The sequence below is a fragment of the Rissa tridactyla genome, chromosome 23 (genome assembly GCF_028500815.1).
Source record: "Rissa tridactyla isolate bRisTri1 chromosome 23, bRisTri1.patW.cur.20221130, whole genome shotgun sequence".
NCBI classification, from domain to species: Eukaryota; Metazoa; Chordata; class Aves; order Charadriiformes; family Laridae; genus Rissa; species Rissa tridactyla.
Window position 1 is genome coordinate 1783509 of NC_071488.1, and position 16975 is coordinate 1800483.

General features: G+C 47.9%; 2 protein-coding genes across 2 annotated transcripts; one reads left to right on the forward strand and one right to left on the reverse strand.

Annotated features, from left to right (window-relative positions):
• Nucleotides 1-411: 411 nt before the first annotated feature.
• LOC128901141 (keratin-associated protein 10-7-like) lies at nucleotides 412-1776 on the reverse strand. Its single transcript, XM_054182948.1, has one exon. The coding sequence runs from the start codon at nucleotides 1774-1776 to the stop codon at nucleotides 412-414; it is 1365 nt and encodes a 454-aa protein (XP_054038923.1).
• Nucleotides 1777-14907: 13131 nt separating this feature from the next.
• On the forward strand, nucleotides 14908-15924 carry LOC128900855 (keratinocyte proline-rich protein-like). The gene has a single exon (XM_054182436.1). The coding sequence runs from the start codon at nucleotides 14908-14910 to the stop codon at nucleotides 15922-15924; it is 1017 nt and encodes a 338-aa protein (XP_054038411.1).
• The last annotated feature ends 1051 nt before the right edge of the window (nucleotides 15925-16975 follow it).

A 16975-nucleotide genomic window follows, 5' to 3' on the forward strand; every position in this document is an offset into this window, starting at 1 on the left:
ACTCAGAGCCGGGCACGGGCCAGCCCTCTGCCAGACACCCTGCCAGTCCTCTTGATGCTGTCATGATCTGGACTCCTTCGACATTTCTATTTCTTTTTTTTTTTTTAATTTTTTTTTTCCTTACAAATCACAACTCGTTTCAATTAGGTGAGAACTTAACAGCATCCCACTAAACTATGCCTTGCAGCAGATGGTGGTACAAGCCACAGGCACCTGGAGTGCAGCCCTGGAAATAGTATCACAGCCTAGCCCAAAATAGAGCCGAGCTACAGGGGGAGGGCTTGAAAACACAGATAAAGCAGATTTAAGCCATAGGAACTAGTCGGCAGGTGGTGGGAGGAGAGAAATAACCCCTGCCCCAAAGCCATACCTCACGTTTCTTTTGTGGACCTTCCTTTCCCCTCCTCTACTTTACCAGGGCCATTTGGGCGCAGAGCAGTACTTTTTAGAGTGACTTGAAATTTTAACTCTACCTGACTGACATTGCTGTGGCACACACTTGGTGGCACACTGCTGCTGTGGGACACATTTGGTGGCACACTGCTGCTGTGGGACACACTTGGCGGCACACTGCTGCTGTGGCACACACTTGGTGGTGCACTGCTGCTGTGGGACACATTTGGTGGCACACTGCTGCTGTGGCACACACTTGGCGGCACACTGCTGCTGTGGGACACATTTGGTGGTGCACTGCTGCTGTGGGACACATTTGGTGGCACACTGCTGCTGTGGCACACACTCGGTCACACACTGCTGCTGTGGGACATATTTGGTGGCACACTGCTGTGGGACACACTTGGTGGCACACTGCTGCTGTGGCACACACTTGGTGGCACACTGCCGCTGTGGGACACATTTGGTGGCACTCTGCTGCTGTGGCACACACTTGGTGGCACACTGCTGCTGTGAGACATATTTGGTGGCACACTGCTGCTGTGGCACACACTTGGTGGCACACTGCTGCTGTGGGACACATTTGGTGGCACACTGCTGCTGTGGCACACACTTGGTCACACACTGCTGCTGTGGGGCACAGGTTGTCTCACACTGCTGCGGGACACACTTTGTCACACACCTGGTCGCACATGGCTGTGGGACGTACGTGCTGGCACACTGCTGCGGGACACAAGAGGTCACAAACTGGTGCGAGACACACTTGGTTGCACGCTGCTGTGGGACGCACGTGGTGACACACCTAGTGGCATGCTGCTGCTGTGGGGTGTACATGGTCACACACCGCTGTGGGATGCACTGGGTGGCACACTGCTGCTGCGGGATGCCCTTGGTCAGGTACGGCTGCTGTGGCACGCATACTGTCACATGCCTGGTGGCACACTGCTGCTGCGGGATGCAGTTGGTGGCACACTGCTGCTGGGGGGCATAGGCGGTCACACACTTGGTTGCACACTGCTGCTGTGGCACGCACTTGGTCACACAAGGTTGCTGCGACACACCCGTGGTCACACATTGCTGCTGGGGCACGCACATTGTCACGCAGCGAGGTACGCACGGCTGCTGTAGGATATGCTGGGTCACACGCTGCTGCTGAGGCACACACTTGGTTACATACTGCTGCCGCGGCACGCACTGGGTCACACACTGCTGCTGGGAGAAGCTGGAGGACATCATCCGCTGCCGGGGGACGCAGGGGGTCACGTACTGTGGGATGCACAGTGTCGAGTGCCAGGTGGGTCTGGCAGCGTACATCGGCGGGCACTTGATGGGGATGGGGTGCTGGTAGACTGGTGGGAGGCACTGCTGCGGGTAGCACGACATCTCAGTGAGGTTTCGGCAGGGCTGGAATGACATGTCAGAAAGCAGAGCCTTTAGACAAGCACCCACCTGCGGTTCTCGCTGTCCCGCTACTGGCCACGCCGCAGGACCGGCTCGCTGCACACGGTGCCGGACACATGTCCCGCCTATGCCACAGCCTCAAAACCACACCAGCAGCAGCTGAGGACCCAGCCCATCATTTTTAACTCTGAAACACAGCACCAAGTCAAACGGTGGGGCAATTCAGAGACGCAAAGCCCAGACGGCAACTCCCTCCCCATCACCAAGACATCCAAGGGGAAAAACTGATCTTGGAGGTCAGCAGAGGAATGGCTGATCTCAGCACTGCCTTTCAATCGTTAAATCCAGTTTTTCCCTCCTGCTTTTGGTCGGCAACTGCCTCTGACCTCCCGTTGATGCATCAAGAAAAAAGCCCAACCTAGAAACAACCTCTCAACCTCTGGCCACATCTGCCATAGCAGGAGAGGCAAAGAGCACCCAAGGCACCGCTGCCTGATGAGCCTGTCACACCGTGGGCAGGCAGAGGTTCACAGCGCAGTCCCAACATCCCAAAGTTCATGCTCATTAGGGAACAAAAGCCAATTAAAGGCTAGTGATACCACAACTGAACACAAACCTCCTTACAGCTCTTCTAGCATTCGGTTCCCTGACATGCCAAAGCTCCTCTGACCGTTGTCAGGGCACCCTCAAAAGCAAACAACTATAGCAGCACCCAAATTACTACCAACAACCTTTCCTCACATTTTACAGAAGCGTCTCTTGGACTCGGATGCCCAGCTGGAGACACTGAAAGTGAGTGCAACTCTAGCCCCGACACAGCAAGTCAAACCGCCCAGGTTTAAAAAGTTTTCCCACAGAGCAATTTTAATGCGCAAAAAAGCAGAAATAAATTTGCATTTCAACGGCTACAGAGGCTCAGGACAAACCAGACTTACCCAGCTCCCTGTGAGAACAGCTTTGCGATGTGACCAGTGAGCCTGAGTAGAAGGAGTGCTTTTATATAGCTACTAAACGTGCCTGGAAGGTATGAGGTACTCACGACATATCCTATTAGTTCCTATGCAAAAGCCGTCCTGTGTGCAACACTCGCAGTGACTAGCATCAGTGTACTCATCCTGAGGATGAGTAGTAGAATGTCAGCTCCCCGTAGTAAGAGTAATTACCTTTTGTATAATTCGCCCTGGCATGGGAAGACTGAATGGTATTTGGAGAGGCAGGCAGCAGCAGCATCCCCTGCCCCAGGGGTTTTGCAAGACAACCCAATAACACGCTGTTAGGGCTTTCCAGAGGTCTCACAGTCCCTGGCAATGTCCTAGTGGTCCCCAGAAATGGGGCCATTCTGTCACTTGACCTCTTTCTGCTCGCACACGGCATTGGTTTCATGCTGCGAGAGCTGTGCTGATGGCTCCATGTCCTTCTCTAACTTGAGGCCCTGGTTAGAGCTTGGCAGCACATCTCATCTGCCAGGGTGGGTTGTGTGGTGGATACAGGGCACCGGCTTCTTGAATTCAAATAGGAGCTCCTAGTGAAGTTCAAATCACCCCCTTGGGTGGGTGCAGTTCATAGAGAACCTCATTTTTAGCTCACGTAGCTCTGCAGAGCGCCTGGCTGTTGGTGTCCCCATGCTCCCGTGATCCCAATGCGATAACCTGTTATCAGCACAATGGGAATACACCAGACAGTGACTCTCAGATGAGCGGAAAAGATGAGCTACAGTCACGTTTGATTTCAGCCCTTGCACAACAAGCTCAGCTGGCAAAGCTGTGACCGGCAGCACGACAGGCCACAAAAAGCAGCAGGAGCAGACAAACTTCCTCCAGTTCTGCGTGTGACTTTCTCAGTGAGTCAACTTCTTATCGCACACTGCGTCCAGATTAAAGAAACCAGGTAGAAAACTGGGAGAATAATTTTTTGAAGTCACTGAAGATCTAATCAATGCTTTCATATGTACGTTGTCACATGAAATATCCCCAAAAAGCGACAATTTCTTCCTGCTCACTACAAAAAGAGCTGAGGGGGACCAGTGCTCTGTCCCACCAACGTTTAGCACTGGCTGAGATGAAACCCAGTTCTGAGTATATTTATTAAAAACTGGGGTTTCTTGTGAACTAAAGAAATGGCTCTCCCCAGGTGGTTTTTGAGGTGAAGAAAAAGGTCTGTAAATAATTTCATAACGAAGCCGAATAAAGTTTCAGGACTCTTGGACAATTATGCCCCTCACCAGGCAAGAAACACAGAAGGTGAAATGCTCCCTTTACCGTAGGCTTCTCCAGCAAGAACGAATCCTGACCCTTGCTAGTGAGCACTGAGTGCGTTCAACCTTGCCTGAACCACAAGAAATGCAGCTTTGTTGTGGCATCTCTCCTGCAGAAATTGGTTCTTTGATCCAAAGCTGTAACTCTTCATTGCTCTTTAGCTCCAAAGGTCGTAGGTGTGATCCTCCCTGTTAACCAAAGCGAGCAGTTCACATTTATATTATTTCTAGTCTAGTCTGGATGCCGGCACCGGCCTTCAAAGAAACCCTTATTTCATGCCATACTTGACTGAAACCCACATGTACCTGCCTAAATTACTGAAAGCCCAAGTGAACTTCAATTACTTGATCATAACAATAACTTGTCTTTCATGTTAATATCCAGCAATATCTGTAAGACTATGCACCTAAACCCTGTTAATCAATACACTTCAAAACTACAGTATCACAGAAAGACAGACAAACCCAATTAGGCTCCTTTTCAACGTTGGCAACATAACAACTTTGGAGACTTTCACTATGCAGCAGTTAAATGAGCGTTTCACTTTCACATGACAATGCCTGTCAAAAATGTGTGCTTCTGTTGTCATCATCTGTGCATATCCTGTTAGTAGCCACCTTCTCCTCACATGCCAGTCCTGTCCTGCAGTGGTTGTCAGCTTTTTTAACGTGCCTGACTCAACCTGGAAAACAGCACAAGAGGAAGGTAGGAAAAGAAGTTAAACCAGGGCTGTGGCACTGAGAAGCACCAAGAGGGAAGCTGAAAAACATCCTGGAGGAGATGCCAGGTGAGACGTTAGGGAATCCACCACCTTCCCTTTAATAATCCAGGAATGCAAAGGAGCACCGTCACAGTGCAGCAATTTTGGAGGATGAGCCAATGCACCAGGAATGCAAAGCTCCCTGCCAGCTCCAAATATAGAAATCTGGCAGAAGAACAAGCCAGCCAAAAAACAAGAAGATAGAAGAAACAAGGTAAATTGGCTGGGTGTGATCTGGGATATTGAGTTGAAACCTCAAGTGATGTAAAAGTAGCCTGGCTCCATTAACGGTAACAAAACATACCAATAAACAAGGAGCTGTAAAGGAGGAGGGAGCTACAGTGGGGAGGTGTTAAGCATTAAAACTAGCACATAGTGAAGGACGCTACACGCGATAGGCTACGACAGCAAAGCCAAGGAAGAGACTCCCCCCTTGAAGAAACAGATCCTCCTTGAAGAAGCACCTGCATGGATCTGGGATGGCCATTTCCTCCAGCCCCCCCAGAGCATGGCCGTGTCCTCCAACCTTGCCAAGGCAAGGTCATTTCCTCTGGTCTCTCTGAGGCATGGCCATCTCCTCTAGCCTCACCAAGGCATGGACATTTCCTCCAGTCTTGCCAAGACATGGCCATTTCCTCCAGCCTCACCAAAGCACAGCCATTTCTTCCAGCCTCACCAAGGCACAGTAACTTCCTCCAGTCTCACCATGGAACGGCCGTTTCCTCCAACCTTGCCAAGATACGGCCATTTCCTCCAGCCTCACCAAAGCATGGACACTTCCTCTAGCCTCATGAACGCACGGCCGTTTTCTCCAACCTTGCCAAGACACAGCCATTTTCTCCAGCGTCACCAAAGCATGGACATTTCCTCCAGCCTCACCAATGCATGGACATTTCCCCTGGTCTCTCCAAGGCATGGATATGTCCTCTGGACTCACCAAGACACAGCCATGTCCTCCAAACTGGCACGGCACGGACATTTCCCCAAGCTGTGCAAACCACTAGAGCGCAGCATTCACACATGCAACCGCCTCCTGCAACAGCCTTGCAGAACCAGGTACTGGTAGCTGGGAAACTACCTTCAGTTGCACTCTCTCTCCAGGAAAATGGTTTAAACTGGCAGCCTGTGAACTAGACCCAGCCCAATGCCTTTGTGTGATAGGACCCTAATGCCTAAATTCTCCTTACTGTACCAAGGCACTGGCATGAAGTTAAATCTGCGTTACCAACGCTCCCTGCAGCCCATCCACAGCCTCCCGGTCCCATCACTGTGAAAGCCAGAGTGCCTTATTCCAGCTGCTCATATCTACAGGTGTTTCTGGGCATTGAGAAGACCCACCGAAATGTTAGCTTGGCTGCACGCTGTCTTCTTCACGGGAGAGCAAGCCTGCTCCATTGACCACTGCAGGGCAGTAAGGTGTGTGCAGGGAGGGGAGGATGGAGAGTAAAGGAAACATGAGAAAATAAGCAGAGGTTGCACTTTTATTGTATCAGACTTGTAATTAGTAAGAAGCATACAGGGTGTAGATAATAAAACTTAACATATTATTAGCCCAGCAAGCAGTAAATTCACAGTCTTGCTATTTCAATGATTTAACAGCGCTGAAGGCAAAATGCTAACCCCATCATGCATTAGAATGAAATGCTCCTCACTTGGACTCCTTCTTGGTTCATTTTAAAAGTGTTTTATTACTTAATGAACTCTTGCTGTTCTGCAATTAGTAGCCCCACACACCTCTTTGTTCTGGTTGCTACCAGGCTCAGCGGAGGTTAGTCTCTGTAGAAAACCTGACTACACGATCATAATAGCCCTAGTGACTTTTAAAATAGTTAAGCTGAGCTATGGGGTTTCAACACAACTTTCTCTCTCCCCAGCCCCCATATCCATTAGCTACACCAGCCATTAGCTGGGCTTCCAATGGGAGAGATATCTGGGCGCTGAGGTAGGAACTCAAAGCTTGATCGCAGCCACAGCTGTCCCCTCTGCAGCAGCAACGGGCGTTAATGCCGAGGCACGAAGCCCCCAGCAGCGCAGCCCCAGGGACCACCAACACCTCTGCTCTGAATGGGGCAGCAGTGTGTGGTCACCCAGGCACCCAGCTGCAGGAGATGAAGTTGTGAAATATGTCTAGTGGAGCCTCTATCACACCATCAACGAGAACATGAAGTTACCATGCCTCAGATTTTGTTCCTCTGCCATCACTTTCCATATGCAGGAGCTGCTTTTGCTTGGGAGACCATTGACTCGGCTCCTGGTTTTGCTGCTTTTCCAGATGTGGCACAGAAATTAGAGCCTGGGCTGGCGGTGGGCATTCCTTGGCTTCTGGTTTTGATGTAGAAAGCTCCATCTGTGGCTGTTCCGCAGCTTGCTTTTCTTTTTGGCTGTTGCTGTGTCTGGCTCTGCCACCGCTGGGTGACTGGTGCTGACTCCAGCATGGCTTTGCTTACTGCGGGGGCCAGAGAGGCTGCTTGCTTGCGCTGCTGCTGGTTTAGCTGGGAAGACATCACTCTTGCTAGCCAGGAACTGAGAGCAACATTACAGGAAAAAAGAAAATTGGATGGTTTTTTAGGAAATAAAAAATTGAACTTTTTTTTTCTTTTCATAAAAGCAGAAACCAAGAGAGGAAAGAAAAGCAGCAGCAAAAGCAGCACTTCTCTATTAGAAACACCGGTATCTTCACCTTCATCCACATACAGGTGTCAGAATGAAGCAAACTGTGAGAGCTCAGGATTGTTCTGATTTTAATGACTAACTCAGAGCAATGGAAAGGAGAAGATCCAAGATAACTCTCTCTCTCAAGCTTGAAGACCAATAATTGTCCCTCCCAAGCTATCTTCCTGCTGTATATTCATCTGCTCAACGTCCCTTTCATTACGCAGACCATGTCAGACGATTCCTTTTCCAGCACTCAACCCTGTCAGCTCTGATTTGTGGTCTAAACCCCTTTGAAGATACCAAGGTTGGGTCAGAGTCTGTTTTGTCAGACACAACCTTCGTGCAAGGCTCTGAGGCTCCTCAGAATCTTCCCTGCTGCTCTGGGACTTACCCCTTCCTTTTCCTCCCCAGAGAGGGAGGAAAATCAGATGCTCAAGACATAATAAGCTTTTAAAATTTCCTCTTTCCATAGCAATCCAGCTAATAGAGCAGTTTTAGGATCATAATGCAAGGCATGTGTGTATAGTCTCTGAGACCTCTGGGCCTGATTCTCTTCCTATCATCACCTTGTGCAACAGTGTGATGCCATCAAAGTCACAAGAATGGCATAGGTATAACCAAGATTATCTCCATTAATCTGTGGCATTACACAGATGCAGAAACGGTTGGAGAAGAAACAGTTTAATTCCTAGAGTCTGCAGCTCCTGAAAGTTAATCTCAATTAATTCCACTTGCAAATGTAAGAGTCTGGAATTGCCATCAGCAGACTCTAATCCTAGTCATAGCAAGTGTAATTAATGGTATTTAATAGATTCATCAAATTTACCCAACCCACCAGTGAAACAATGAATCAATGCGAAGACAGTGTAACAGACTGGGGACTTGGAGATATCCTTGTATACCTGAGGAGCCTTACCTCCCAGAGAGAAGGGCCTGTGCTGTGCATATCTACATTTTTTTCACAGCTCAAGAACTGCCCAATTTGCAGAAACAGGTGTTTTTTCATGATCTTTGGGAGAGAAAACTCCCCATTCTTAGGCACTTTCTATTTTAGCAGCAGAAGGCTGTTCTGTTGGCCACACCTGAAGCCTGAAAACTTGTTCTTATTGCAATATTTTCCAAATGCTCTGCTCTAAAGCCCCATGACTGCAGTCCCGCCAGAAACAGCAACAACAAGAATAAAGCAAGCAGAAAATTCAGACAGAAATTGAAAATGTAGGGTCTGAACCTCAGGGACATTCAAGGTCTTTTCTGGCTTCTCTAGAAGCATAAAGCAACTTTAATCCAAAAGCAAGTGGTGCCCCAAGAACCTCCCTATTTCCCTGGGCACCTGTCTGATTACCAAAAAATCATAGAATGGTTTAGGTGGGAAGGGACCTTAAAGACCATCTCATTTCAGCCCCCATGCCCTGGGCAGGGACACCTCCCACCAGCCCAGGTCGCTCCAAGCCCCATCCAACCTGGCCTTGAACCCCTCCAGGGATGGGGCAGCCACAGCTTCTCTGGGCAACCTGGGCCAGGGGCTCACACCCCTCACAGCAAAAAATTTCTTCCTCATATCTCATCTAAATCCCCCCTCTTTTGTTTTAAAGCAGTTTCCTCCCATCCTATCACTCCACTCCCTCTTCAAGAGTCCCCTTCCAAGAGTTCAGGGAAGCCCGAAATGCGGGACTGTACCCCCACTGCTCCCTGTTCTCCAGCAGCAGTGAGTCAAAGATGAGCACAAAGCGAGGGTAACCCTCAGGCTGCTCTACCTTACGACTGCTCAGCCCGGTACATGGGCTAGAAAAGGCTGATGACAGACTAAACTCCAACAAGTTCATTCCTGAGCTCGAGTGCATGAATGGAGCAATTGAGAATTAGGCTCTTTGATGTGATGTCTGACTGGAAAATGTTCCTGTTGTGCCCAGTGGGTTTGCAATGAGGCAATGTGTTGTACTTGAGAAGCACAGTAATTCTGCAAGAAGCAGTTAGGAATAAATTTAGGCAGGGAATTAGGAGAACATTTTCAAGAAGAAGCGCAGGGAAGCTCTGGAAGAGGCCACCAAATCAAAAGATTGGGATCAAAATATGTAACAAGCTTTAAGATGGAGGTTGGTGAATTTATGGAGGAGGTTTTATATGTATGAATGTAGAGTCACAGACTTAATGCGGTGATTCATCCATGTGCGTCTCTTGAGAGTTGTTAAACTAATCCATTAATGTAGGTCTCATAGGAAACCCCTTGGTTCCTGGGAAGCTCGGATGCTCTATCACAAAAAAAAACCAAAGAGGAATCTCTCATGGAATAACAGGCAGGAAAAAAAAATACTGAAGCATGGATACTTCATATCCAGTACTTCAACACTGCAGCATTTGGCTATCCCTGAGCATGACCAGCTTCACTTCTGTAACACAACTTGACACACAGTATCCAGCTCTGAGAGAAGATAAAGTCTGCAGATGCTTGAGTGAGTGGACTCACAGGCAGACAGACCGATACTAGGAAATTCGGTAACAGGTAATTATGTCTTTTGTCTCGTGAGATGAGTCAATCAAGATGTCCACCCTAAAATGATGACAGACACAATAATAAAGAACAAGATGGGGTGTTAACGAAACAGTGTCTAATTAAACCATCAGGTCGAGCCATGTCTTGGGAGATCCAGTTCAGCGGCTTCTGAATCACACCAAGACATGAAATCCAGGAGTGCAATAGTTTCCTCAGATCGTTTTCTCTGTGCACAAAGGTTAAAAGTACTGGATGGAGAAAAATCAGAGAGTATCCATGCAGACATAAGGTGAAGATCAGCATGAGCATTTCACATCCTGACATGAGGTTGTCCGCAGTGGTCTTCACTTCTAAAAAAGATAACCCCTTTTTTTTTCGTACTGAAACAATACAGCTCTAGGACCCTTAAAGATATTGAGACCCTCATCTCGATGATAAACCCCCTAAAGTAGACAGTTACAGACCCCTATTTGGAGCTGCTAGCGTAACTGCTGCATGCCTCCTAGGGCAACTTAGAGTTTTGGGTATTAATTACCTGATCATAGAAGCATAGAATAGTTTGGGTTGGAAGGGACCTTTAAAGGTTGTCTAGTCTGATCAGCAAGGCCACTGGTGGGCTGAGAGCAGCGCAGCACCTACCCAAGCTGTGTGGGAGCTGGAAGAGCATTTTCTGTCTAGGAAGAAAGATGGGCTCAGGTCAGTATTTTTCTCATTTGTGGTGTTCTGTGCCCTGGAATTAGTGGTGCAACTTCAGTATCAACTGGGAGCTGAGCCGGGCTCTGCCAGGTGAGAGCTGAGGAGCTGCTGAGCTACACGTTCACTCTAAAGCAACCTCACTCAATGCACGTTTCTCCCATAGTTTCCCAAATGTTTCAGTAGGGCAGGTTTCACTGCATATGGCATTTGCCTCTAAAAATAGTCTTTGTGCAATTCGCATGGAAGGGGAAAGCAATTACACGTCTACTATGGGAAAAACATTCACTCCCTTTGCAACCTTTACAGGTTGACTTCAGAGCCTCTTCGATGATAATTACCACCATTTTTTCTGCTGAGGTTGCTGACATGGAGGTGAAGTGACCTCCCCAAGCCTCTCCAGACCTGGACCCAAACCAGTGTTTAAGGGCAGGATGGCCCCACCTTCTGATCTCCAGACAGGGTTCAAGTCGTCTCCCTTCCAGCTATGGAAAGTGATTTTCTTTAATCACTCAATGTTGCAAGTTGAGGCTGGAAATTCAACACCTAAATATTCCAGAAACCTCACTGCTTGCTTAAATAAAAGCAATGTCTCAACATAGAGCCATGGCTGTACAGCCTTTGCCTCGGCACTGCTCCACAAGTGCTGTGTGCCCTGTTGCTCTCAGGTGCTCTAATTGATGGGCATAACACAGGTTACTGAAGTTCTGACCTGAAGGTGCATATTCACTTGTGAATATTGCACAAATATTCAAATGCAATGTTTAATCTAATGAAATGCACTGTCTCCTTCTGAACCCAGCTGCTCTGCCCAATTCAGACTGACAAGTGCAATGATAAAAACCATGGGTTTTTATGAGCCTGAGCTTATTCCCTCTATCTTCCTGCGTTGAAGGGCTTTATTCCAAGAGCATATCTCAGCAGAAGGGCTATTCTGATAACCGCAAATCATGATGCTACCTAGAAAGCAGACGGGCAGGTTCTCCACTGCTGGAAAGTGTCCTAATTCCTGCCTTCAGCAGAGCTGCGACTGCAATTTGTACCAGCAGAGCAGCAGAGTCAGGGTTGGCTCTTGGGCTGGGGTATTCCCCTCACTAGCGATGGCTGGTGGCTAAAACTAAGCGTCTTCCAGAGCCAGGCGGGGCCCCACCTGCCGTGAGGTAAGAAAGGAAGTTGCACAGATGAAGTCAGGCTAGAGGGGGTGAAGATGTGGCTAAAATTCAGGTGTTCTGTCCTTCAGTTGCCAAATGATTATTAACAGAGGAAGTTACACCACAGCTAGAAACAGCTTCTGACATTCGCAGCCCAGGAATCCCAAGCAGGGACAGGTACCAGCTCAGCCTGTTGCAAAGATTGCATCTGGAGTGCGTGCTCTGATAAGAGCTCTGGTAAAACGGACAAAGATAGTCCCAAGACAACCAAATGTGATGAAATTCACCTCTGTGTGGGATGCGTCGTCTCCGCTTCTGAAAATAATCCTACCATCAGAAATGAGGATTGTGTGACCTGTATCCTGATAGCTCCCTGAGATTTTGGGGATAATAATCAGTGAGTTATTTTCACTCAATAAACATTTTTACATGGAATAATGCTTACATGCATTATATACACTTACATGAAACTGCGTATGCTACAAGCTCCCTTTTTTTCACATGTAGATTGAAACATCTTTTCAAATGCCATTCTGGCATCTAAATGAGACCAGCATCCCAATCCCATTTAGTTGTGATAAATCTTATACTTTATTAAAAAATCCCTTTACTTTTTACATGATACATGGAGATAAACTCAGCTCCCTCTTCTGTCACATTTAGATAAGTGGGAGCTGCATCCTCTGCAGCATGGAAAATAACACGCTTTCAAAATTATCTGTTCTGAAATGAAAGAAGAACGAAATCTATGAAGATCTTCATGGGCAAAAAAATAAACCCCTCCATCATGAGTTTAGAGAATCACAAGAAAGTCACTTTAGAGAAAGCATTGATGAAAAGCAGGTGACAGAAGCACAGATTATCCCCCCCCCCACCCCATTTCAAGCCACAAATACATCCTAAGAAGGGGGGCATTAGCTAACACGAAATGGCTCATGCATGGGTTGAAGTGGAACCACACTGGTTGACACCACACCAAGATCCCTGGTGTCAGCAGGGTCACAGTGAATTAATTAACCTGAGGTTATGACCTTTATTCACACAGAAAGTCAGGGGATTAAAAAGCATTCTGCACCAAAAGCCTCTCTTCACAATGCCTACGTGTGAAACAAGTCTGTGGAGGAAATGCACAACGGCAGTTGTGAAAGAATGAGCTCATTACCTAGGAGGACTCATTCCCAGAAGGCAGGGCTTTGAAACCATATAAAAGTTCTCAAATCTCCCTGCTCCACCATCCACTTGACTTCGTGCTTCTCCCTGTTGACTGGTCGGGTAAGTTGGAGAACACCGATACTTTTTTGTCATGTCTATAATTTTACTGCTTGGCTTAATGTAGGCAAACTCTTTAAAGAAGTGTTTTATTTGATACCTTTGAATATGCAAAAGATTCCTGTAAAGAAGAGAAACTGTGGGCAGTGGGGTAGGACAACTAGTCTCGGAATGACTCTGCAAGGCAAATTCAGGTTGTGTGTAAATCTGCAGATAGTTAAGTGCTAAATTAGATCCTTTCTGAAGAAGAGATTAGATAAAATTGTGTTGGTTTAAGTATAACTGATTCTGCCTTCAGGGAAGAAGGTGGTCTAAATGGCCTCCTAAAGCTCCTTCCAAAACTATTTTCTATAATTATGCTTTTTATAACAAGAGTATTTTTAAAACTTCAATTTCATTGGAGAATTATTCTGTAAAAGATTTGGGAGTACAACGGGCTGTAAGGAGCAGAAAGGTGAAAGTATTCCTAGTGTGTTGTATCATTCATGATAACCATGTCAAGAGCAATATATTAATTTGGCTTAAGATCTTATCAGATCCTTATAAAGAAAATAGCAAGAGACAAATGATATTGATCTGGAGGATCTTGGAGGATGTGGAAGAGCAGAATGAATTTGCTTTGAAGATGTGCTGGGAGGGGGAGGCAACATGGGGAAGGGAGAACGGCACTTGCACCCTCTCACAAGACCTGTGTTGATGCTAGTCCTGCATTGAGGGGACTTAAAAATGCCTCTTCCAACCAACCCTTCTGTGATCCTAACCTTTTATTTGTCCTTTAGATTGTCCTTAGAAAAAACAGCGATGCAGGATTTACCAAAGGCACGGCACCAGTCCAGCTGAGCCTGGTGCCTGCCTCAGAGAGGGAGTTTCATAAAGTGTTAGGAAAACTCATTTGGCCTCTTGCACATGGCCTGTTACCTTGGGAGAAGGAATCCCTCCTGATTATTCTGATTCATGCAAGCTACAGGTGTTATTAGTGGCCATGATAATCCAGAAACACAGGGACAAATTACCACCGCTAATTCTTTCCATGAGAGCTGGAAGGACTGTGCCACGGGTAACCTCAGTCCATTACATCATCAATGAAGTCAAAGTGAAACTGGAGCAAGAGGAGGAGTCTGCCAATTGTCACTGTAAAGACTCTCAATGATACAGAAAGATATCAGTTCACTAGTGAGGTCCACCTTGAGGCCTCAATGCCTCAGGTTTCTAATTCCAAGTAAAATCTGGAAACCATTTCAAAATGGGCAAAATCAAATTAAGTATTTCAGTTTTGTCGATGTAAAATATCCTGTTGGGCCTGGATCTGTATTTTTCTACTTTTTGATACACCAAACGTTTTTAAACGTTTGTCTTCAGCATTCATTAGTTTTTTGGTGGGTTTTTTTGACTTTCTGAAACCGTTATCAAACCAGCGGATCTGTTATTTGCCAGCTCCCTCATCAATTCCCCAGCACAGAAATGAAAGGGAGTTAACACATTGGGAAGAGCTAAGCAACAAGAGTAAGAGCTCTGAAGTGTAAATCAGCTCCAATTTCAAAGGGCTGGCTCTACCTCAGTCAGACCTGACAGGGCTGTCCCGAATTGCAGAACAGAAAGGAGGAACAAGATAAGACAGAGTCAGAGCAGGAGCTGAAAGGCAGGATGAAAAAGAAAGAGCAAATCACAATTCTTTCTGAGTCAATCTGCCTTGGGAAACCAAGGGCACACTAGGAGAAGTTTACTCTTGCAGTTGATTCGTGTTTCTTATAATGGTTTCACCCTCATCCCAATGCCGTTCATTTAGCAGACACAGTAACACTCTGACATTTCTTTCAGATAATCTTGTTTCCTGCAAAGATGTCTTTGAATCAAATGCAAATCAAGCAGGAAATCACCCTCCCACCTGGCCTAAGCAAAACAATTTCAAAGCAAAGCCAAGAGCCTGTGCAGTACCCTGAGCCGGTCCCATGTCCAGAGCAGCAACCTGAAGTCCAAGTCCCAACACCTTGCCCAGAACAAGTCCCAGTAGTGGTGGTACCAGAAAAAACAGCACCATTGCCAACACCGGTGGTGGAACCAGGCCAGGGAGAAACACCAGTGGTCGTAATACCCCAGTGTCCACCCCAGGAGCAGCAGCAGCAACAGCAATGCAAGCTACCACCAACTCTCCCACCTGTATCGTGCCCTGAACCTGTTCCATGCCCTGAAGAGAAATCAGCGTGCAAAGAGCTCCCTGTGTCAGTCCCTGTTTCCTGCTCTGAACCAACTCCATCTCTGCTGGAGAAGCAGGAGTGCAAGGAGACCCCTGTGCCAGTTTCTGTTACCTGCTCGGAGGCTGCAGAATGTCCCCAAGAGAAGCAGCAATGCAAGGATATCCCTGTGCCCATCCCTGTTCCGTCCCCTGAACCTGCGCCATGTCCCCAGCAGAAGCAGGAGTGCAAGGAGATCCCCGTGCCCACCCCATGCCCTCCAGAGAAGCAGGAGTGCAAGGAGACCCCTGTGCCAATCCCTGTTCCATGCCCTGAGCCCACACCATGTGCCCAAGAAAAGCAGCAGTGCAAGGAAATCCCTGTGCCAATCCCTGTTCCATCTCCTGACCCTGTGCCGTGTCCCCAGGAGAAGCAGGAATACAAGGAGATCCCTGTGCCTATTCCTGTTCCTGAACCTGTGCCATGCCCCCAGCAGAAGCAGGAGTGCAAGGAGATCCCGGTGCCCACTCCGTGCCCTCCAGAGGAGCAGGAGTGCAAGGAGATCCCCGTGTCAATCCCTGACCCCTGTCCTGAGCCAGGGAAGTGCTCCGTTCCAGAGAAGTGTCCTCCCATTGAGCAGCAGCAGGTGAAGCAGCCCAACCAGTGGCCACCCATGCAGAAGTAACTTGCAGCTGACAAGGGAAGCCCTGAAGAGAGAAGATTGCGAACCCGGATCTCCTTGCCCCACATCTTGCAATCAGAGGTCATTTTCCAACACCCTTTTATTCACTGCAGAATTTCTGTTAGGAAGCACAGCTCCCAGCTCCCCCTGCAGCTAACGCTAGCGTTATCCCATACTAACTGCCATGCGCTAACTGACACGCCGGGACCCTCAATAGACAATAGGGCTTCAAGTGGTGTTGTAGGCATGTGCACCCAGCTTTCCAGTGGCCTGAATTTCTGCCCTCTCCCAATGATCCCGCTGGCTTTTAAAGGTCCAGAGAGAGACCAAAGGACATGATGGCATGCTTGAGTCATAGAATGGTTTAGGTGGGAAGGGACCTTAAAGACCATCTCATTCCACCCCCCTGCCCTGGGCAGGGACACCTCCCACCAGCTCAGGTTGCTCCAAGCCCCGTCCAACCTGGCCTTGAACCCCTCCAGGGATGGGGCAGCCACAGCTTCTCTGGGCAACCTGGGCCAGGGGCTCACCACCCTCACAGCAAACAATTTCTTCCTCATATCTCATCTCAATCTCCCCTCTTCCAGTTTAAAACCATTCTCCCTCGTCCTATCACTACATGCCCTTGTAAAAAGTCTCTCCCCACCTTTCCAGTAGGCCTGCTTTAGGTACTGGAAGGAGCTCTAAGGTCTCCCCAGAGCCTTCCCCTCTCCAGGCTGAACACCCCAACTCCCTCAGCCTGTCCTCACCGCAGAGGGGCTCCAGTCAGGGTTTATTAAACTGAATATTCAAATTTAACCCAAACGTAATTAGGGACTTACAGCTCTTTGTCCAGACCCGCGTGCTGCCTCGTGTTTTCATGCCTTCATACTCAGCTCCCCGCACTCAAATGCCATCGCCCACCTTGCACTTAGGGGTTTTGCCTATTAATAATAGGATTTGAGGTTTGTGCAGAACCTGCCGCTAAGGGGTTCTGGTCAATGGCAGCAAGACTTTCTGAGTCATGAATCCATAGTGCTGAATATATTATGCAAATTAAAAAAAATCCATTGGG